This window comes from Molothrus aeneus, chromosome 10, assembly GCF_037042795.1.
Source record: "Molothrus aeneus isolate 106 chromosome 10, BPBGC_Maene_1.0, whole genome shotgun sequence".
Taxonomy (NCBI): Eukaryota; Metazoa; Chordata; class Aves; order Passeriformes; family Icteridae; genus Molothrus; species Molothrus aeneus.
In genome coordinates, this window is record NC_089655.1 from 12181625 (window position 1) to 12206382 (window position 24758).

The 24758-nt window shown below is 39.8% G+C and overlaps 1 protein-coding gene across 2 annotated transcripts in view; it reads right to left on the minus strand.

Moving 5' to 3' along the window:
* The window catches only part of PLOD2 (procollagen-lysine,2-oxoglutarate 5-dioxygenase 2), a 48557-nt gene that overhangs the window by 10421 nt on the left and 13378 nt on the right, over window positions 1–24758 (minus strand). For both annotated transcript variants that reach the window (XM_066556686.1, XM_066556685.1), the window contains exons 2-10: window positions 23116–23207; window positions 21534–21670; window positions 15863–16026; window positions 14658–14770; window positions 12709–12772; window positions 11874–11971; window positions 10028–10129; window positions 5478–5603; window positions 3754–3875 (exon numbers count right to left, since the gene is read on the minus strand). In XM_066556686.1, coding sequence (XP_066412783.1) covers window positions 3754–3875; window positions 5478–5603; window positions 10028–10129; window positions 11874–11971; window positions 12709–12772; window positions 14658–14770; window positions 15863–16026; window positions 21534–21670; window positions 23116–23207 — 1018 coding nt within the window. The remainder of the gene's footprint in view (window positions 1–3753; window positions 3876–5477; window positions 5604–10027; window positions 10130–11873; window positions 11972–12708; window positions 12773–14657; window positions 14771–15862; window positions 16027–21533; window positions 21671–23115; window positions 23208–24758) is intronic.

Sequence of the window (24758 nt, forward strand, 5' to 3'; positions counted from 1 at the left end):
AGGGAGGACTTGCTAGGCCAAAACTTGGTATAGTGAATTCAGTTTTCCTATGCCATCAGAATAAGAGGAGATTATCATACTTTTAGAGAAGGTGGAACAATCTCCTCAATCAATACTACAGTGATAGCTTCCTATCATGCAGGTAGCATTACTGAATTTGTCTATTTTCCCTATTTTAATTCCACCATAACAGCTTGCAACATTATCTTAATTCTTGTTTTAAAATATCTATAATAAGTGCTTTAGTTCAATTTCCACTTGATTTGATACCTTTTATACTGCACTTGGCATTAGATGTAAAATTTTTTCCAAAAACATTCAGCTCCTTTATCCTTATTCTAGTGAGGAAAATAGACCTGAGACCAGACTTGATCCCAGTCCAGGGTTCCAGCCACAACACTTGCCAGCACTGCCCCAAAAGCAGGTAAACCCTCTGGTGCTAACAAAAACATGAAGAGAATTAATGCTTTTAATTATGAAAATGTGATAAAGTGGAACAAATTTATATTTAGTTATAGGCAAATATACCTGGAAAATTACTTACATAATAGCAAAACGCATCATCCTTTAACTTTTGCCTTTTTTTCTGCCCCCATCCCTTTTAAATCCAGACCCAGAAAATTCTGTTCCAACTGGTCCCTGTGCTTAGTGTTAGAAACCCTCCTGTGCCTCATTCACATAATAATCCAAACCACAAAATACTAAATTAAAAGTTTTGGTCTAAGGCACACTCAGTCATTCAGTACTCAATTGAGAACTCTCTAAAATCATTCCTGTCCTAAACAGTCAGGAAATTTCAAGGTTACTATTCTGACTTATTTTTTCCTCCTATTTCTTTCTCTACAGTGTTGGACTGGATCCCCACATGGCAGAACTTATCCTTCACATCTGACATGATGGCTTGTATCTAAAAATGCTGGAAGAATTATGCTGCAAGCATGAAGTTTTGCCATTTGGTGATCCTTGGCACTTTAAGGTCACTTAAAAAAATATCTCCCCAAAACACTACAGGTTTCACATGGAGGGAAAGAAAGTGATAAAAGGATGAGTCAAAATTAATAAAGCAAACACAGTCTCCAGAAATTAATGCATCTTTCCTTTAGGCTTTCAGTGTTGCCCAGTAGCTTTGCCCAAGGAAATAAATGTAACCCTTTATATTCTCGTGCTTTAGAGTATTACATTCTTACAGTGCATGCTAACCTCTCCAGAGTTAGAAATCCCAGATTATATGTGAAACTATTGTATGCATACCCAGGTCACTCCAAGGAACAGTGGAAATTGTTTTCTGGCAAAGCTCATGTGTAAAATGCTTCCTTATCTACATTCAAAGGCTAAACCCTTCAATCTACTTGCTTTCCACCCCACCTGCTCTGAAGTAAGACCAAATGTTGAAAAGACAGATGTGTCCTTGTACATCACTTAGGACAATTTCAGTGCAGCAATTAACAACAATTCAGAAGAAAGCCAAGATTTTTGGTTGGCAGTGTGAAGTGAAGCTCATCAGTTTAAAGTATTTTGCAACCAGAGTGATGTTTGACTGAGTTTACAAACCACAAGTCCATCTGGAACAGTGACCTCATCTGAAAATGGGAGAATATCACAGCTCTTCCCTTCATCACACTTTCCACTGAGACAGTCCAAGGATCTGCTTGGTTGTGACAGAGACATATTGGCCACCCAATTTCTCTGCCATTGGGCCATCTCTCTTTTTTTTTAGACATAGTTTAAACTTGTAATTAATCAAGTTATCATTTTCAGACCTCTCAGTTTGGAAATACAATTCTAAATATGGACTGCAAGCCCAGAGGGAGAACACTTAAATCATTTGACAGACCTCTGAAAGAAAAGGTGTTCTAGATACAAGTCTGCAGCCAAAAGCCTGGGTGACATCTCCTGCTATTTAGGGTTACATTTTGCATCTCTCCAGACAGCCACAACGTGCACATTCCCACTTAAAACCTGAGATAAATGGCATTTTTTATTAAGTTTTGGAGAATTCCTACCCTGTTCTGTTACTAATATTTTTGAGGGAGGAACAAAAAAGAACCAACTACCCCAAAAGAGAAGTCCTGTAGGCTGTAAGTACCAGGAGCAAAAAATATTATGGAAAGCATACTTTTTATAAATAAAACCTCAGAAGTGAATATTTCCCAACTTCCCGTTATTACTTGAACATATTTAATTGCTTTTCATGTTTTCTGTCATAACAAATTCTGTAACAGCTGGCTGAAATCTCATCTGCAACCAAGGCAAAAACAAAGATGATTTTTCCTTCAAGAAAAAAAGAACTAACTGTAAGAACTCATACTTTATAGAGAAAGGCTAAAAAAAAAGACATGAAACACTTGAGTGGCATTTCCAAGTGTTGCTATAAGTCAGTAGGTTCTACCAAAAGATGACAGGTTTCCAGCTCTTTGGGTGGGATTTAGTATTACTATAGATATTGATGGCACTGAAGATCCTGCCTTATGTTGTTCATATAACAGCAAAGAGCAAAAGGCAACTCCAGAAACTCCACCTCAGTTACACATAACATGCCCCAAAAAAAGTTTGTCATGACTGTACATCTGCTTTAGAGAGTATTAGAGAGAGAGAAAGACTGATTTATAAACATGTGAAAGGGTGCTTACACTACCACTGGCCATCTGCAGCATTTCCTAGAAAGGCAAGGGGAGAGGTGTGGACCTCAGCCAGAGATCAGCCTTCAGCACAACAAGGCCCCATTCAAACAAACTTCCAACAACACCACAGAGACTCAGGACTTCATTCTTTCAGCTGAGCCTATGAACAGCCTATGCTCAACCTCTGAACAGAAATGGCCTTTTGAAATTAACTTCTGTGCTCTGACACTGGGGGAAGATCTGGCAGAAGAATGAGTCAAAGTTTTATGATGGAATGAATCCATTTTTTACTGCAAATAAACATTTTTTTATTGCAAATGCTGCAGGGCCACAGCAAGGTGGGATCCTGCTGGGATCCTGGGCTGAGAATTCAACGGCATCATGTGTCTGATGTGCTGGGAGAGCCACAAGCACTCTTGCAGGGGCCAGCTGCAGCACTAAAGGGACCCTGTGACAGGCAGGGCAGACAGGGGATACAAACTCCAAGGTTCAACTGGGGCACAGAAAGTGCCAGGTTAAAAAGCTAAAGTTTTCAATGCTCTAGTATGAACAAAAGAAAAAAGCAAGACCAAACATAAGATGAAGTCAGTTGTCTTTGTGAGAAATTTCTGCTTGAGCACTTCTGAAGGATATTCCTGCCCCTTTGAACCACAGGAGGAAAGAGAATTCAGTCACCTGTACATCCAGGTCAAGCTTTAACCATATGCTAACTTAAATATAATGTCACTTTAGAAAAAAGAAAAAGGAGTAAACACTAGGACAAGGAGCAATTGTTAAAAGCATATCCAATGCAAAAATGAAAAAAATTCTGCAGTAAGGTAGCTGGAAAATAAAAAAAAATACCATGCATTGTCTAGGCTATCATCACAAGACAAGATGACAGACTATTGAAGTAGCCCAAACCAGAGAGATTTTTTCACAATGATCAACAGCTTTTTATATTAGACAGAAACCATACTTGACATACCACACTTGACAATTCATGTCTTATGTCTAGATCTTTTCTACCACAAAAGCTCCCATTTTCACAGGTGAAGATGTAAACATTAAAGGCACAAAATAATACACGTGGCAAGATGAAAAAATGTGAGTGTATGCACCACTATAACACATTTAATAAATTAGAACCTACATTCCCATGTTCCGGGCTTCTGCTTGACTCAGGTTTTCTTCAGGTCCAACAATTTTAATATTTCTGATAATGTTCTTGGCTTTTTCCCAGAATTTCTTGATGTGCTTTTCATGATAAACCTCCTGTAATCATGTAAACATTTTTTATTGCAAATGCAAGGCACCAGTAAGTATGAATCATAAACACAGTGTCCAAGAACACACTGTATTCTGTCCTAAAGAAACAGATGCCAAACAGTGTTTGAAGATATTCCAGTATATCTGTCATTAAAATGAACCTCCTCTGTCCAAAACTTTAGGAAAATAATCCCACACATCAGCAGTATTAATCAAAGCTGTACAACAATGCAAGATGCACAAACTAGCTATGCATTATTTTTCAGGATATATATGTTACAGTCTTTAGAACCCACCCTACAACCTCAGTGGCATGCTGGAGTTTTTTATGCTTCTCCAGAATCACTTTAAAGAGGGAGCTGTACCTGTACCAAATTGTACAGGCACAGCCATTGTGTCTTTAAAATGCAGTCCCACTGATTGTTCCTTTACTTCCTATTTACCCTCCTCCTTACCTTTCTATTTATCTCTATTTAAGAGCTCTCAGCTGCACACAATCATTCCAAACCAGTGCCCTCATTGTAGCTTTTGCCTATTATGGCTGCCATTAGAATAATTGAAATATTGGGTAGGGGTTTTCCCCCTCTATAATAAAAAGCTGTTCAGTCTATATTCTATTTCAAACACCATAAAACTTTTGGCTGAAGCTACAAAACCAACACAGGCTGCAATTCCCATGTGCCCATCACATTTATACTCTCAAAATCCCCTTACAAAACCACAATGAACACTTTAGAGATAAGCTCTACTTCTATCACTGATCCCCTTTTTGCTATCATATCAACAGCAATGCACGCACACTGAAAAGGGGTACAACTAAATTTTACTCCCATTTCTCTTCCAGCCTCATGTTTTTTCCAAAATAATTGCACACATTTGACACCTCACTCATTAAAATCACAGAATCACAGAATTATTTGGGTTGGAAGGGACTTTAAATATCTCCTTCCAACCCCCCTGCCTTGGGCAGGAACATCTTCCATTGGACCAGGCTGCCCAAAGCAGCAATACTGACTGGAGTCACTGGGGAAGTATCAGCAATGCCAGATCATTAGGTAATTAGCACAAAGAATTCAAAAACAACTTATCTGCAGTGCCAGCCAAAATACATCTGAACACACCAATCTTTCCATGGGACCCAGCAGGAGTGCCAACAGAAATAAAAATGCACTGGGATAGCAGCAAGATGAAAACAAGGCCCCATGTCAACTATCAGGTGACAGTTGTTAATTTTGTGTCACTGATGCTCAGTGCTGAGGGGGTCAGCAGTTGGCTCAGATGGTCACTGCAGGCCCCTTCCAGCTGGAACTGTCCTGTTCCTATTTTACTCTATTGTTGTATGTCAGTCAGTACTTCCTCCAGAAGCACATACTTCAAAACACATTTTTTTCATTAGTAAAATAATCTAAGCAGTTTCTTTAAATAGAATTCAGCAAGTCCTGACACATTTGCATTTAATTTTTCCAGCTCTGCATAGTAAATTCTGAAGGATTATCTCTTCCTATGCACTTTAACTGTGTTCTTACATCAAATGCATGTACTCCACACTTTGATTCATTGCATAATTTCCAACACTGAAGCTTTGTACAATGATAAAGTCATACTTACATTATTATGAACGAAGATACTGAGTGCCTCCCGTGGGTAGTCCAGAGTCAACAGTCTGTCTAAAAATTTAGTTAGGAAAGGAGTGGGTTGTTCAATGAAAACACCAATTTTTACTCTTGGATATTCCTAAAAAAAATGATATTTTGATACAACCAATAAGACTTGCCTCTTTTCTAAGATTATTTATAGTAAAGAGCAACTAACGTCATGTAGTAAACTTAGTCCACACAGCTTTCACACAATCAAAACCAGTGTGCTCAGAAGTGCTATGCACCCCATTATTTTCACTGGCTTTACATAATAAGGGAAGACAACAGATTTAATATCGGTATAAGACACACACTGGAAGTAGAAAATAATGTAATATGGTTTTAAAATTCTTACTTTAAAAAAACCCACCAAAACAGCAAAAGAATCATTTAAGGAAATACACCTAAAACTGAATGGCTTTTTTTAAAGGTACAGACACAGATTACATTTACAAGAAAATATAGAAGAGAGCAGTTTTTTAAAAATAGTTAAAGAATAAATACCACTAAATATTTTACTCAGCTGTACCTTAAGCCAAAGACTGCAATACCCTTCTATAAATGTATATGCACTATTTCTCCCCATGCATTTTAACTGGGCCCTGCATTCCTTCCCTACTCACTGATTTTAGAAAGATCTTTACTAAACTAACAGAGCTGCTATCCTTACATCCAAGAATACTGAACTTTCATGGCCCTTATTTTAAAGTGAATTCACATATTTTGATGGTATTTGGCTGCTTTGTATGTGTTTGATAGAAATCATGAGATCATGACCACTAAAAGAAACACAGACAGCACTTTTTTGTAGTCCTGAAATGTATTACTGCATTTTAACCTTCAAAGGCCTCAACTCCTACACAAAGAAATACACTGACTAAAAATTATTTCCATCTCTAAACCAGACAATTACTATAAAAATCTAGTCCATTACAAGGCTCAGAGAGAAACCTTATATGAGCATAAAAGGCTGCCAGCTAGCTCTTTAAACAGGCCAACACCCACTTGAGAAGTGTCTGGATAAAGCATCAACACAGGCTGAGGTTTCACAGCGTCACTGTCTACATGGGAACCCAGAAACACCCAGTGCCCTGACCCCTCCTGCTCACAGCTGCAAAGCTCATAAGGACTGCTGGGGAAGCACAGACACCCCAAAACCTGCAGAGCAATCAGCAGTGCACTGCTGTGTCTCCAGCAAAGCACCTGTGCCCCTCTCTGGTGGCACTGCTGAGGCTGGCACAGGCACTGGTGCCTGTTGAGTTTGAGAGGGTCCCCAGGGCGAGGTGAGAGGTGAGAATCTGACTCCATGTTCTCAGAAGGCTGATTTATTATTTTATGCTATTATACTGTGTTGTATTATGCTATATGATGTGCTATATTATATGCTATACTGCAACTATAATAAAGAAAGAGAAAGGATACAGACAGAAGTCTTAACAAGAATGAATAATAAAAACTCATGACTGACTCCTCAGACTCCAACACAGCTGATGGTGATTGGTCATTGTGTAAAAAGAATTCACATGAAACCAATCCAACATGCACCTGTTGGTAAACAATCTCCAGCCACATTCCAAAGCAGCAAAACAGGGAGAAGTAAATGAGATAATATTGGTTTTTCTCTGAGGCTTCTCATCTTCCCAGGAGAAGAAATCCTGGCAAAGGGATTTTTCAGAAAATATGACAGTGACAGGTGCCACTGATGGCCAGGGACAAGGAAAGCTGCCCAGGCTAAGCTGGGCACACTGAGCTACAACTGCTGCAGCCACTGTACTTTGTAATTTCTCTAACTCAGAGTCATCTCCCCTTGTTCTCCAGGGGAAACAGAAAGAGGTTCAGGCTGGATGTGCAAAGGCTATGGGGACAATGAGGAATTACTGACACTGCTTCATTACACTGAAATGTGAACCACTTGGCTCTACACTGACATCTCAGTGTGGCCAAAGCACAATGGTTAAAAAATTAGGGGGAAAAATTCCTGTAAACTGCATCTCCTCAAAGCACAGAGTTCATCAATTCAGACCTTGGTTTACCACAAAGAGTTGTCACTGCATAATCTGAATCTAGGTCACAATGAGCATTTTGAGTATGTGAAATCAAAAGTTTCCTCTCAGCAAAACCACTTTGGGAATACCCAGTTTGCACCCAGATGTTGCATTTTCTCTGACAGATTTTCTCATTTCAGTGAGGTCATGTTTTTGACTTTTAAAGTTCACTTTTTAATAAACAGTAGTTGAGTGTAAGACAATTTTTGGAAGAAACACAGGACAATGTCTCAGTACAATTGCACAGAACAAAGTCCAGGATCTCTTGCCACAAGAGTTGCCAGTGAAATGAGAAAAGGAGTGAGATCATCCTTTTCAGCCACACTGGAAAGTCTCCACACCAGTAAGAAGCTTTAGAATTTAAAAGCATTTCTAGGGAGGTTAAGTTGGGGAACAAACTTAATTTAGGTTTCAGAAAAAAAAAAAAAAACCAAAAAACTGCAAAAAATCCTTAAGAATGTAGCAACAATTTGCAGTCCAGGTGCCCTCTTCGACTTATTTTCCATTATGCTGCTTCTACCTGAACAGGTGGTTAATTTGGGGGTGGCAGAGGCTGCTGACATTACCAGAGGAGAGCAGTTACTGAGTTTTCCCACACCTCAGTCATGATTGCAGCCCAGAAGATCCTGTTTCTGTCAAAAGGACAAGGACTGAGCAGAGACCTTGCACATGTACCCCTGAGCTCCTTTGTAGGCACTCCCAAAAAAAAAGGGAAAATCCTCAGAAGATATGAATGTATAAATGCAGGCAGTTAAATAAAACAATATGGAGAAAATTATTAGAGGCACAGAAGAGGAACTGCTCTTTTCACTGAAAATTTCTTGTTCAGTAGCACCCAGATTGGCCTGAACAGAGAGCACGTTCAGAAAATGAAATCCTGCTGGTACTGAGAAATGCCTGAAGTAAACACCTCCCCTGAGGCCAAGGAAAAGCCTTGTTATTTCTTCTGGCAGAGTGAGTGAGGCATGAAGTCCAAAGAATGCACTACAGTAAAGAAGACACATTCCAAGCAGATGTATATAAACTATAAGAAGCCTTCCAGTAAATCATTGCATCCCCCTTACTGGCTTTCAGATTTAACTGCTCCAAAACCACATCTTAAATACCAACACCATTGGAAAAAAATCTTTGACAACATCTTTTCCTCAGGTAAAATTTATGATGGGAGTACATATGCTATTTAATTGTAACATCATTCAAATGTTTATCTTAAAAGAGAAAAGAAAATTTAAAAACAGAGAAAGAATCTGAAAGTTATTAAAATTCCAGCAAAAACTTTTTTAGTTTATATTCCAGTCCATTAGCTACTTATTGCCCAGAAATTCTTTCACTTTTTCCTTTCATTACAAAGATAACAAGCCACTATTTCTTCATGCTATTCTTAACATGATCTTCCAAAGACCTGTTTTCATTCAAACCTTCAATACAGAACAGAAATGAAACATCTGCTGGAAAGATCCTGTTAGACATAATCAGAATTTACTTTTTCGTCCAAGTCTTACAATTCCACATGGTAGAGGTCAGTATTTACTCTGCCTCAAATTTACTGTGTACAAGCTGAAATATTTACAGAGACATGAAAGACATCATGCTTGGAGTGGAAGAGCCAAAGCTGCCAAGTACTGGGAACACACACATGCCGTGTGTGTGTGTATTTGTGCTACAAGAATGCTGAAAACTGTACTGAAATCCAGAGCTTCTTCTACAGAAACACATTTGCTTACATAATACAAATATTTGCATTTTCCTCTACAAGGCAAAGCAGTTTTGGACTGTTTAATTTCAGAAAATAGTAACTGTAGGCATGCTGGTTGACTATTAAACTCGATTTGCAACAAAGTTGCTCAAATGATGTATATTGACTGTCGCCCTGATTTTTTAGGATTTTCTAAACCTTCTGATGTTTACATTCTTGTAACAAACTTTGTCACACACTTTCTGTAAATAAATTATTGTTTTGCATTCTTTTATGGAGGAGGAGAAATTTGATGGACTGTTGGTTTGTCCAGTGTCATTGGAGAGGTGGCACTTTCACCCTCCAATCCACTGTCACTTTTGGAAAACTATAGATGTTGGAGTCAGAAAATAAACTTCCCTTTTCTTCACCTTGAGAGCAGCAGTGTGTGCCCTCGTGTTGTTTCGTGTCCTATAGTGACATCTGACTATTTTGTAGGTCAAAAAATCTGAAATATCTAGAGTTTCTCTACCTCTTCCCAAATTCTAATAACTCTCTAGAACCTTGCACAATTCAAAAATTGTTCATTCACCCTCAGTGAACAGAGGTGAAAATCTGGAGGTCTTTTGGGTATGGCATCATCTTCAGTAACACTGTGCAAACCTGTATTAAAATAGATGTATAAAAATACTCCTGAAAGTAGTAAAACACATTGCATGAAGAAGCCATTTGGCCTCAGGAATCACTGAACATCTCTCAGCTGCACCCAAAGGGCCTTGCTCCAGTGCAGGGTGCTCTTACCTTTACTGCTGACAGGTCTAGTAAGTCCAGATCACAAATACTGCAGCCAGCTTCCCGTGTCCAAGCATTGGGAATATAGTTTCCCAAATAATTCAGGTGAATCTGATACATAAATGAACAATTTAAATTAACAAAATATGCATGCAAAGGATGATCTGTACATTTCAAACAATTCAGGTTTACTCATTCAATCACTTGTAAGTAAAGGCAACTGACAGGAAACAAACAAAAAAATAGCAGGTAAAAACTTTATCTTAGTCTTTTTGTTGAAAAAAACAGATTACATATGTACCATGAAGTCTACAAAAATAATTATATCATAAAAATTACATGCACTTGAGGTGAAAAATAAAACTATTACACATCAGAATGTAAAAATTATTTGGTATACATTTTGAGAAGTGTATCTAACCAGAGCAATTTACTAATCTGCAGATTGGAGAGATTAAGTACAAAGCAAGAGTACCTCATGAATAAAACACTTTTATGTACTGGGAGTGAATTACGGGATTTTTTTTTAATGCTAGTCTATTTACAAACTAGAGAAAACTTTTTGCCTAATATACTATTGCCCCTTTGATTCCATCCTGGATTTAAAACAGAAGAATTTAACCACACTGACAAAGTGATGCGTCACAAAAGTTTCCTTTTTGTTTTTAAAACATCATTACAGGCAGAGGTGGAGTGTTGTTTTTTTAAATGTAGCATAACTCTTGTATTAATATAAGAAGTTCCTGTGCAGTTTGCCCAACTGTAAAATACAGAACCTTTCCTTTTATTGGCAACACATCAGCAAAGCCACTGATGACAGAATTTGAGGATTTAATTGAGGCAAAAATTGAAGGAATTGGTGATACATTTCACCCCTACTGAGTAGTTATAAGGAAAACAGATAAAGGCATCATAATATTCACTGATTCCAAAATCAAAATACAATTATAAAAATAAAGAAGAAGCAGTCCCTGGGATATTAGTGGGTTCATTCTCCTGGAAAGGCATTTTTCTGAAAATAAGGACCTACAGTAAGGGACATCTATTCAGAAGAAATTAGAAAGCAGCCATGGCCAATCCTTCAGCCAACAGACACTATTGTAAATGATCCATCTGTACACTTTGCACAGGACAAAGAGATGCAGCTGCCACATTACCAAAACACAGCCATTTCTCTGAGAAACTGTGCAGGGACCTCTGAACCACTGAATCCTCACACATGAACAGAATCTGTCCAAACAGCTATTTCACAAGGCAGACAGGGCCCTACAGCCTGCCCAAAGCTGACAAGCCATGGGCACAGTGACAGCAGTGATCAGTGACACTGAAGGCAATGGCAAAGCCAGCCACACCTGTACCCAGACAGACACACTTACACAGAGGCTTGTTCTTTTGCCTAAATGCAATGTATTTTTTATATATGTGTACACACACACACACCTGTGTCTAGGGTAGGAACAGATGTGTTACTCTTTTGTATCCCAGCCCATCACTCTTGGCTAGATTATCCTGCCCCCTATTATTCTGATTTAATAACCAGATGGACATTCTTCACTGGCTTCAAGAACAGCTCTGTGCTAGTGAAAAAATTAACAAAAGCTTACTTGCTTCTAATATCCCATGCTAGGATGAATCTGGGAGCAAAATGAGTTGTTTCAGCAACAATATCAAGCTACAGTGACAGCAGAATAACATGAATTCAAAGAGGGCTTTTATCCTCCCAATTCCTAATAACATTAAATGGAAATGTGCACTGGTAGTGTGCTATGACTGTTTCATACTCCCCCACTATTTTATTTTTTGCCTTCATGGATGTCTTGGTTTTACATGAAAATAAAACCAAATTGTCACTCACTTTAGTTGGACCATTTCCATGAATGGTGACTGGTAGGGTGTCATACACTGAATTCCTTGCTCTTACTTTTCCTTCTTCAAATTTCAAAAGGACTTCATCTGAAAATCAACAAAGCAGTACAGTAAGTTCATAAAAAAGCTAAAACTTCAGAGTTTTTAAGTCCTTGATGATAAAATATACCTTGCTGTTGCTATCATTGTCAGTATTATTTATTTAGAAGCTTTTGTTCACTTTTTCTAACTAGATCTTGAATTCTAAGCTCCTTATGATAAAAAAGGTGATATCAAACCTCATAGTTTCTCAACAGTAGTAGCTTCAGTATTGCTATTTATAGAGAAATCAGTTATTTCAGATACGATCGGACTACAAAAAAGTTGTTCCAAAGTTAAAGGTCAGATGTAAGAAAGGAAGTTTGCACAGATGCATTTTTCCATTTAAATTCATGACAGTTAAATAAAGAGAATTCTACATTATTCAACTTCATTATGTACAGCTGTTTGCTTGAAAACATCTAAAATGCAATTTTAATTACTAATCTTACTCCTGTAATTAAGTTTTGGAAAGGCAAATAGAAAAATTATCCTTAACTCTATATTTACTGCCAACTTCATCTATTTAAAACTATTTTTCCCATTTTAAACCAAATATTTTACAATAAGAGCATTCAATTAACAATCAACCCAAAAGACCTGTAACTAATCTGGTGATCAGCTTTACCCATCCAAACACTTCCTTAAAATAAGCACATGTTTAAAGAGCTACACTCATGGTTAAGCAGAGGAAGAAGTGTTAATAACAGTTAATGAAACACACAATGTGCCAATCACACACTTACCAACAGCTCCATTTAGGGTCTGGAAAATTGTACATTTGTGGTCCAAAGTAATGTTAATGCGCTCCTGAAATCAAAGCACCAGAGCTGTTGAGGCATTCTAAAAGCCAATGTTTTTACAGCCACACTGCAATTATACCACAGTGGCAGCAAGGAATCAGGGAAAATGTGTTCATCAGATTGCTATATTTGTCTGTATTCCCAAGTTGTGCAGTTCTATACCAATCAGTTTTGCATATGCAGAAACTTTAAACTTGAAGGATAAAGGTCATAACTCTCCACAGGAACTGCAATTTTGCAGTATAAGCCAAAGAAAATTTGTGTCTTAAAAAAAAACAAACTAACAAGTCTTCGCCAAGAAACAAAACATGCTGTGTTTCAGAGTCACAAAAATATAAAAGTCAAATTTAAGTATCATGTCAGAATATAAAACACTGGTGGTTTTAAAACATGTTCCTAATGTTGTATTACTAATCCTAGCTTACTTTAAATACCACGTTTTAGCATTTTTAAAATGCTGATTCAGGTATGTAACATTTAAAACACACTTAAAAACAGATTACGTCCTTTTTTTTGGTCTTCCAAGATCTTCTAGCACATTCTACAGCGTTGGGCACATTATTACTACCCAGAGAATCAGTGGTGATGTACAGTAAGCACCATGGAGGTGTTTTGAATCCTGGTGCAGCAGTGCTCTGCACAGACACACAGTTTTGGTCTAGAACACAAACCATTTAGACAACCAATTATGTTACTTCTGACTTGGATGCAGAATCAGCTTTAGTATCTCTACACCCTGTCTCTTCAATTGCATACCTGGCATCTGACTGGACTTGCATGTAAGCAACTCAGTCATTAGAGGCTGGAGGGAATTTCCCATGAGGAGCAGCTGAGGTTTGTCTAGTTTAGAGGAGCTGCTCCCTGCAGCTTCATGAGGAGGGCAAGGGGACAGGGAGGTGCTGAGCTGGTGGGGATGGTTCAAAGCTGCACCAGGGAAGGTTCAGCCTGGACATTAGGAAGCATTTCTTTATGAACAGGGTGGTCAAAGCCTGGATCAGTTCCTAGAGAGGTTGTCAATACCTCCAGCCTGTCAAGTGCTTAAAAATCATTTGGGCAACGAGCTTAGTAACACACTTTAGCTTTTGGTCAGGCCCATATTGGTCAGCCAGTCAGACTAGATGATCACTGCAGGTCCCTTCCAACAGAAATATTCCATTCTATTTCTGAATCTGTATTCCAACAGGCCTGATTTGCCATTAAGTTATGCCAGAAACAAATGTACATATTTCAAAAACTTTGCATCTGCCTTAAGCACACAAATTACCAAAATCCTTCTCAAAATTCTTCTGTATCAGTTTCTAAAGTCTTTGTGCATCAATATATTGTCAGCTTCCCTTATCCCTCTTTTTGCAGCACCAGGGACATACCTCTAACACCTATCACGCTTCAACGCTGCAGCTCAGCAGAGAACTTTGTTAAGTGAGGACACAGGAGGTCTTCACCCAAAATTTACAATGCAGCTTTATTGAACTTATTTGCACAGAAAGCTGAAGGCAGGATCTGAAATGGCAGCAAGCCAAAGTATAAAACACTGGATCAGCAAGTAGTTCAGTGACACCCTGGCAAAATGCCACATTCTCTGGCCGTCAAACTGCCAAGTACAGGGGACCCTCATTGAGATAAATGTGTCTGATCATATACCTCAGAGCTGTTATTTCTAACAATGAAGCACAGCCTGCCTGGGGCTGAAGGCAGCCTGAAATAATAAATCAAGTCATGACCCTTTGGGAGCCTGTTCATCATTGCAGCAGTAGGAACCTCAGGAGAACAAACAACTGTCAACATGGCACTCCAGTATAGACAGCATTCCTGTCTTTTCATCCCCTGGTGTTTTATGAGGAGCAGCATGTTCTTTCAAGCAGAAAGAAAAGAGAAAGCAAGTTACTACCTACCCTTGCCAATGGGTCAACATAGATTTTGGTGTAAAATAGCTGGTCATCATCATTATCCTGCAGATTCCATTGCTGCACAATACGATTTATGGATGGAGCATAACCAATAAATCCTGCAACATCACACACAGAGGTTATTTCCATAAAAACACTACCCTGCCAACGCTGTCCAGCCACCAGGTATTTCATTCTGAGTGCTGCCAGTAAAGAAAAACTATGAAATTTATGAAACTTGGCTCAAAATCCAATCTTCTTCCTGAGGTATGTAACAGGTCTGTTTCAAAAAGTTAATTAATAATTATTGGCTATTTTTATACTAATGGTATTTTAAGGAAAAAAATAAATCAGATCTGTCCAGGATAGTTCTGAGAAGGCCAAAGCATGATATCAGACTATCACTTTCTCAAGAAGCCCATCTGTGGAAAAAGATTCCTTTTCATCAATCACTTCTTACTGGCAGAGACACCAGAATCTAATACTGCCAGAAATACAATGAGAATTCAACACAAAACCAATATACACAAAAATAAAAAAGATAGGACAGATAGGTGAGGAAAAGAAGCAGGGACATTCCCAGATCTGCACACTGAAGAAGGGTGCCCCAGAAATGACACACTCAATAGCTTCTGCACAGCACAGTGTTTGTATCAGTGCATGTATTAATCAAGTGCTAAATTATTAGCAAAGCTGGCATTTAAAGGAGGATTCCAGAATTCATCTGTCATTGAGATTACAGGGAGTAGCTCCCACTCCCTGTAGAAGGAGCTGTGTAAGGCATGCTGCCAGGCCAGGCAGAGCTGCCAGCACATCCACCCTGTGTGCAGAGACCTCCAGAGTTTGGGAATTCTGTGACCAGGCTATAAATAGCACGTGCTGCTCTGCTGGGCCTGTGCTCTGCATTGTTCCTGCAGCAATGGGGTCATCCTTGCACAGCATTACAATGCCATGCACAGCTGCTTGCTAGACCCTGACATATTTATCTGCTTTTTACAAGTTATTGTCAAACACACATTGTGCAAATTTGAATGGAAACTATGCCTGAGCACAGAAGAGGAGCTATTCAGGTGGGGAGGAAGATGACAGCATACCCAGTCATCAGTTTTGCACTTGGGTAATTCAGGAACAGCTCCACATACAACAAGTACACAGAATGGATAACAGAGATGGGTCATGCTCAAGTTCAAGTGTTTGAGGATCCCACTTGCCTCCTGAGTTCAGGAATCGTTTCCCACTCCGGACAACAGGATATTTGTCTGCCAGCCTTTGATCTGGCCAAATCAGTCCATCTGCTGCAAACACCACCTTGTGATTGGTTTCCTGAAACTTCTTTAGCAGCTCTTCAGGGCCCCCGGCAAAGATAACATCATAGCTTAAAAGGAAAGAAAATACATCCGTTAGGTTGGTTTAATTTTAATGTTTCTGTGTTCAAAACTGGACTATTCAAATTTAAAAATCAAACAGCCCTTTTATTCTGAAAAATGATTCAATTAAATCATATTTAACAACCATGTAAAAATTCTATACCCTTCTAGGAGAGATACTTCAATCAGTACTACTTCTCCAAAGTAGTTTCTCCTCCTGCTTTTTAGTCTGCCACATTTTGGACATTCTTTTTTCTTCAAATTTTGTTTATCTGAAATTGATTTTCCTATTTCAGGTATTTTGCTTATGTTTTTAAGAACAACAATATAAAATATCAAACTTTAACAGATGAAAGGTAGGACTGAAAGATGACTTAGATTACTAGATTACTGAGAAAATCTAGATGATCTTGTTCCTAAACACAACAGCACTGACTCTTAGCTCTCAATGAAGTCTAGTTGCCCATAAAAAGTGTATTGCATCCTGACAAGGCATAGATTTCTCCTTCAATCTCTTTAATGTGCTAAAGACTTAAAAGGCTCAAAGTATACAATACCTATTTATGAAAAACTTTACCTGCCTTTGAGTCACAATTCCTATTGAGAATCAAGGCCCAAAGGTGGGGCTCATCTTTGGGTGTTAGACACAGCCAAAGGTCAGCAGTGTGCCAAAGCAGAAAGAAACCTGCCTGGGTTTGGCCAAGGTCCTGTAAGAATGGAGCATCCCAAGCCTGGTGGTTTCTTGTGGCTGAGCCAAATCTAAATCAATGCCTGGTGGGCACAGGGGGTTGGGAACACACCAAGCAAACAAACCAATCCCCCCACCATGGGCAGGGACGCCACACACTGGACCAGCCTGCTCAAAGCCCCACCCAATCTGGCCTGGAACTCGGAATTTGCCAGGGATTGGGCATCCCCAGCTGCTCTGGGTCACCTGTGCCAATGCCTCCCACTTCAAGGTTCGCTTAACGCAGCATGAAGAATGTCACAGTGAAATTGGAATCACATCACAGATTAGTCTCTGGCTGAAGCAGCAAAAAGTTTTAATGGCAGCATCTCAGCCTTGCAGTTTCCTCATCTGAACACAGGAATATTCTTGCCCTACACATATATCTTAAAGATTGAAAATCACTAGCCCTGATATCAGGCAAAGTAACAGTAGAGCTACCAAAAACCAAGGTCTAACCTTGACCAAGACTTGTCTTGCAAAGCCTTTTAGCTGGGCTTACTAGGACAGCAGCACTCCCACCTGCAGTACACAGAATATTTTGCATTGCAATGGATTACCCAGAAATAGTGCCAACAGATCAACCATTACTGACTTATGGTCCCCCTTTATTACAGCTCTGAAATTATTCAAGATGTCATTTCTTCAAAGAGGATTTCATGAAATTGGCCTAAGAGAACTGAACAACAGCTGGCTTACAAATGTAAAAAAATATTTTCACCACAAAGCAAAGTATAAACCCTGGAGAGGAACTGTGTTATGTAGTCTATATAAGTACGTGGTTTTCTGAAAACTCTGCTATGTTTTTCTGCAACTTTGGCAGAAGAACGCATGAAAGAAATTGTACGTTTTGGACCTTCCTCAGTTTCACAAAAATGCCTGGTTCTGCCCAAATTTACAGGAATACATTTCGCTCCCTTTTCCATTCAATTTCTACAGCCCGTCTCAATGCCAGAGCAAGTCTGTAGAACACACAAGAAACAGGAGACACATTGAAGACAGACAAAAAGAGATCTGTCTGAGGCTTTAGCTTAACAGCTCATGGCAGGCTGTGCTTCTCCTCTGTGACCAGGGTAGTGCTGCTGCTGCTAGGGCTTACAGCTGCAGGAAGGAACCAAACACCCTGGAACATTGCTTCCAAGGACTGTCATTCTGTGAAAGGAAGCCAAAGTTGAGCAACAGGCTGGGCCAGCCACAGGCTCTGCTTGTCAAAGGGATATGCTACTTAATAGAGCACAGTTTGTAACCCTAAACCCAGAGCTGAGCTGCTAAACTGCAATGGATATCATGCAGCTCCATTAACCCAGCAGGAACCTACACTTGCCAGTAATGGTCAAGGCCCTCTTTTCAGGAGGTGATTTAATGCCACCACACCTCTTCCTGGGCAGGACCTCCCCCTTGCTGACAGGACCCTCATCAGCTGCTTTATGAGGCTCCTACTTTTCTTGTCAAGCAAAAGGAAAACTTCTTAACACCTGTAAATGCATCATTTGCTTTGTTTACCTGCTCTGTCACGTAACATTTGGCCTATTCAGACCCCATCTCCTGCTGGAAGAGGGGATTCACTTCAGGTCTACACCACTAAAGCCATCACAAAACAGGCCCCAAGACTATCCTTGACAGTTTATACTGTTATTAGAGGTGACACAATGACTTACTTTAAACAAGACTTCAAAATTTGACAGGGAAAAAGAGTGTGGACGTATCCAGGAAAAAGCAGGCTTCCCTGGCAAGCAGGAACAGCTCAAAGACTCTTTTATTTATTCTTCACAAATCCTTCAAATTAAATAGAAAGCAAGAAGAAAAAAAAGAAGAAAGAAAGAAAGAAAAAAAACCCCAGAAAGTTTCCACAACCTAATCCCATTTCCTGAAGCTCCCAGATGGCAGATGCTTGGGACTGGAATCCACCCCTCCCTCCCTCCCTCTCCTTTGCAGCAGCAAAGCATCCTGGCTATGCACCCTGCACCCCCAGCAACACAGGGAAGCAGCAGCAGACACTCAGCTGCTCTAGAACTGACCATGCAACCATGCAAGTTTTGCATCCACAACTTCAACAATCAGAACTTGCTGCTAATGGAGCTGCAGGGTGAGAGCTCAAAATACAAGATAGTGCCTACTAGTGCCTAGCAATGTCACAAAACAGAGACAAAACTATTTTGTCACTTAGACTCTGTCCCCACCAGGACCACACCTTAACCATTTTGAGATACATAGAAAATATAATTATTCCTTCGTTTCTGATGAATGTTAAAAAAAAATTTACAACAAAACAAACAACAAACTGAGAGGCTTCAAAATTCTTCCACGATACAAAGAGATGTCTGTGAGAGTTCTGGATGAACAGTCACAGCACCAACCAATTTATCCAGTCTACATTGGCCATTAGCCAGTTCAATCTGAAATGGTCCAAAACAAGCCAGAAGTTGGCTGAAACAAAAACAAGCCTAATTTCAACCGTGTTCCATCTGCAGGCATTTTGCTATCTACACATAGGCACAAGCTGTCCACAGAAGAAGCTCAAACTATTTCCAGAATTGTGAGCCATATAAAAAACTGCTGAAAAAAAAAACCCCAAACTAAGAAACTAAGTTTAAGTAAACAGCTCCCTAGAAATTACTTTCCTAGTTACAGTAAGCAAACCAGACATTTCCTTTCCCCATCCCCAAGATTAATATTCCAAATGCTTCACAATGAATATAATAAAAAACACTTGAAGAAGAAAGGAAGTTCATGACATTTGTCTTTTCCAAACTTACTGCCACATTGATCAGTGTTTAAATTGCAAACCAGGATTTCTGGAAATGCAAAAGCTCGTTAGAATTAAAATATAATGCTAGAATCACCAAACTGTTTTTTTCTCTCCTGTCTGGAATCAGTTCCACCAGCTTTAAACAAATATGTACTTGGGATTTTGGACTTCAGGAACTTGGGAGGCCTTAAATCCTGTGATTTTTCATGGGAAGAAAGATTATGGCTTTTGCACTTGGACACACATGATCCTCTGTACTCTCTCATCTGTGCCAGCAGACAGCCTGCCCCTCCAGAGAGCAAATTATGGTGGAGAAAAATTTGAGCTAGACCTCTGTATCAATGTGATAATAAATTTGCATATTTTACCACATAGGAAGAAAATAGTGATGAATTAGGATAATAAATTCAGAAACAAAGAAATTCAATGTAAGTAGAAAACATTTGGGAAATGCTTGTTTTATCTGAGCTTTAGCACAGAACAAAATCTTTGAAATTAACCTTTAAAAGTTTCAGTTCTGGTATGATTAGTAGGACAACACTATGAACAAACACATAAAGTATTTACTTTTAGAAAGATAGGTTTTTCATTTAGCAAATGCAAAATTGAACAAGTCAATAAAAAAATAAATTCAAAAACTGGATGTGCATCTCCAAACTAGGTAACTTTTACAGACCTAAGCATGCATAAAAAAATATTAAGCATAATAGGCATCCCTTATAATGCTTATTTATAAATTAGTGACAATTATTTAGATTTTTTTGCTTTCCAGGTATTTCTTTTACTCATCACAAGAGGAAAAATTGGAACAGAAAATTAAGTAATGTATTTGAATTTACTACCAGTTTAATGGCTACTCCAACTTTCCCAAAGTGTTAACTTATGCAAAACAAATTAACTTTCCATAAATTGCCAGTGTCCAGACACTTTGCCTCGTGACGATGTCTGCTGTGCAAAACCTGCCAAGCCCTGAAAAAGTGCCCCTAAGTTTCTTCAACTGTCAAGTTTTCAATACATAAAGCAGTTAAAAGCTGGAATAGAATTCTGGAGCAGACATTCCAGCATGAGGTGGCACAGCAGCATGGGTGAACTCATCCAGGACTCTCTCCAAGCTCACTCTCAGCTGCGCCTCTCCAAGGCTGCCTGGCACCACTGGAGCTTCCTGTCCCTGATTCCAGACATGGCCCCACACTTTCCTTGCAGTGATTATGTCAGAGCTGTGACCCTGCTCTGGTTAACAGCAGTGTGGAAGAGCCTGGTGGCTGCTGCAAGCTGGATTCTGAGCTACTCTGGCCATGCTGCTGTCACAGGAGGAAAATAACAGGAAGAGAAAAAGCAGAGGGAAGCAATAGAGAAAGTGTGATTTGAACACATTTGAGCTCTATGCTTTCAGTGACAGGAGAAGCCTATCTGGCCTGCAGGGAGGATGTTCAAACGTAGCTGTGCTGTGAGCTATAATCTGGCACCTGCAGCAGCACTGTCTCTCCATGCTTCCATCACACAGGGAGCACAGGCACCAGGCTACGTCTGACACCAAGACTCTTGTTTCAGCTCTCTAGCACAGACATTCTCCTGTTAAATGCTTTCCTCAGGGAGCCATTTTCCAGCTTCCCCCATATCACTGTTACTTCATGGAACAAGATTATGCCTCTGGTCCCTACTGGACACTTTATTTCTGGAGCTGCTTTTGCTCCCCTCACATCCACACTCCCAGCCTGCAGCCACATCCTGCTCTCACTGCAGCTGAACAGCGAGAGGACGGACAAATGCTTGCCTGAAAGCCTGTCAGCTCCCAGGAACATTTTTTTACCCCCTGGAGGCAGCAGAACTATGAACAACTCTTACATCTGTAAATCTGTTAAAAAGTAACAATTGCTCCAAAAGCAATCCGCTATTTTTATGAATGAAGAAAGATGCCAACTCTCTCAAATAAAACAGTGAAGAACAAAAGCATCATGAAACTTTCAGCATGTCACAGGAGCTACTTTTGCATGTCTACCCAGAGTAAAACACAAAGACAAGAAGCCAGGTTTGCTCACCATTCCACAAACAGTACAACCAAGTCCTCTTGATCAGCATAGCTTTCAATGCCCTCCTTCAGCAGCCGAACTTTCTGCCCTCCGCCAATAGAGTTGGGCAGCTCACCACCTTTCCATTCTTCACCTTTTCCAAGAACCTGCAATAAGAGGGAAAAAAAAAGCACTTTTTGCTAGTACCCAAACCCATGAGGCTTTTTTAAAGCAGACCCTTATTGAAAACAGATGCTAAAGCAGAAGCAGCAACACATTGAAGCCAGCACTTCCAGCATTGTAGGTTTTCCATGTCTGAAGCAACATTCAGCACAATGACATCACTGCAAAAACATGAGAGAGACATTTCTTAACCAAATAAGAATCAAGCAATTGCCTGCTACTGCCATTTACTCAAATGGGTCTCCTTCAGGAAAAAAAAATAGAAAAAAAAATAAAGCTAAGGATTGTTTCAAACTCTGTATTAGAAAAACATTCTGAATGAGACCTTTAAAATTCAATAACATCCCTTTAGGAACAGGAGGCACAAAAGACCTAGGTGGGTCAGGGTATAACTAATTCAAATTGCAAGTTTTTTGTACAAAAAGGAAAGTATAGGTTTTCCAGTATACAGCTCACTGCTAAAACTGAGTTAAACATAAAACTCCTCCCCAGCCAAGCAGTATAGCAGATTACATGTCAAAAAAGGGGAAAAAAAAAGCCCTTTATGTATTTTGTACTTAAAGTTTTTGGAACATATAAAGCCTGGAAGAACTACATTGCATGATGTTTTGGACAAATCTGCAAAGCTAAAAGATGTATCCAGAGCTCAGGCTGCTCAGGTGCTCTAGTACAGCTTTATCATATTAGGGAAGGTTTTCTCAGTCCTCTAAATTCAGTGGTAGAAGTCAAAGACCCAAATAATTTCCTATTTATAGTGCAGGCACTGTGGTAAGTAAGAAGAAAAATTTCATAACAGCATCTGAATTCCTGGATTTTCTCTTGGCAGAAGCAATTTTGGGGAAAGTTTAGAAGGCTAGTGCCCTCCCTTTTTCCCAAGGTCATGCAGAGGCCAACCTAAGTACGTGACATACAGAGGCATGGAGCAAGGCAGAAAAGGCTGGAAAGAATGATAGAGACACATTGTCCTCTCAGAAATTACAGGCTCCTGGGAAACACAGAAATTTTCAGTTGTGAGCCTCCCTCCTTCCTTGCAGCAGTGTTGCAGCCTTGCTTGAGGAAAGAGATCCAAAGCCCTTGAGTGCAGTACAGCTCCCAGAAGTGTTCATACAAACAAAATCAGCCACACTGAAAAACAAGGCTCTGTGATAAAATGTGCCAGAACCTGTGGGTGAGGAGGATGCTGACCATGATAGCTACAAACCCCTGAAGCAGCTCCTAAGGCAGTGGAAGCACCTCCCTCCCACGGTGGTTCAGAGGGACATCAGCAGGTAAGCTACAGGGAGAGCAGCAGGTGCCCTTCCTGCCCCCCAGCTCTGCTGTTCCCTCTGTCCCAGCACACAATGTAGCTAAGGCAAGGTCAGCTACCAATTACTGGTTGTGTTTTACAGCATGGACAGCACAAACATTTGGTACAAAACACACACAATACCTTCACTGTGTAGTTGAAATGCTTTGCCGTTCGCATGAAGCGGTGAAAGCCATCGGTTTCTTTAGTTGCTACAGTAAAGACTAGAAGTTTATCTGAGGAAGAAAAGGAAAGAACACATGTATTAATATGTTTTCAGGGCACAGTTTGTGACATAAAATGCAATGAACAGCAGCACTAGCTCAGGGGGCTCTATGACTTCCTGCATTTCATTCAAAGAGAGGAGGCAATGATGCTGCCACAGTTCAGGTGTGAGACATTACCAAACAACAACTGCTATGGGCAAGGTGCAGTATTTAAAATTATCCTCTGGAAGAGAAAGCAAAGAAGCCTATCTACTCTGTAAACAACTAGTTCAAGACACAAAAACAGTGTGAGTACTAGACAGGAAGAAATCTTCAAAACAAAAATAACTTACTACTTTTCAGGCTGAGCTAATCATGTTACCTCTTACCACACAACTGAGTAGAGGTAAGAAAACTTCACCCAACCCCAGTAGCTCCCTTGAAAGTCAACAGTGCATACTCTCCATGAAAATAAGCCAAAAAACCCAACCAATGAAACCAAACCCCCAACAAACAGCATTTAGTGCTTTTAAGTCCTTGGGCAGAGACAGAAGAGCAAGGAGTTTCCTTGGTTTGTTTTTTTTTCAGAGCATAGGTACATTACAGCACTGCTAATTTTGCCCTCTTATTGCACACAGGCAAGTGACCATGCAACCAATTTCCTCCTCACATTCCAGAGCTTTTAACACAGTTCAAATGGGGTCATGAATTTCCACTAAATAGCTTCCCAATTAAACCACTGAACAACATTTAGAAACCTATGTAATATGCTGCATAATGAAACTAAATAATTTGAAGCTATGAGAAGGTTTTATCCCTATCTGAAATCAAGTATTTAATCAAATCAGCCTAGATGTCAGAGTACATTGCAGCTTCCCCAATTCAGGCCAAGTTCAAGCAATAGCTGTGCTCTAACCAGAGCCCATGAGATGAATCCTAACAATAAAATAAAACTAATCACCTATGATGAGTATTCCAGACAGAGTGCCTGTTACTGCATTACTTGCCAAAAAAACATCTTCTGGATTTACCTTCCTTAATCCAGTAACATGTGCAAGAAGTGTCTGCTGTGGAAAACATTCCTATTAACTCTTCAGCCTCATCCACCACCACAGGCTCAGCAGCCCTCAGACAGCCAGGACATCATCCTGAGTGTATTCAAACCACTCACCACTCCCCATTCTGTTTTATGTGACACCAGCAAAAGTTAACACAAAAGATGATGACCCAGTTCCCACGTTATAGAAGAAATGCACTTTGCAACTCACTCATGCAATGCTCTGCAGCCAATACTTCAAGTATATTGACACAGGCAGAAATACCTGTCAGAATACAGACATAGTTTGTAGAGCAGCATAAAACCCCCTGTCCTCATGAAATTCAAGTCTGTCTGAAGTACCCACATCAGGCAAACTCTGCAGACCAGTCTCAGGTGGCACTTGTACTGTTTCCACTGACACACAGCTCAGACTCAGCCCTGGTCACCTCCAGAGCATCCTGCCAGGTGTGACAGTGCTCTGGCTGCTCCGTCCTCCCCAGCAGCTCCACTGGTGCACATGGGGTAGAGCAGGGATAAGACAA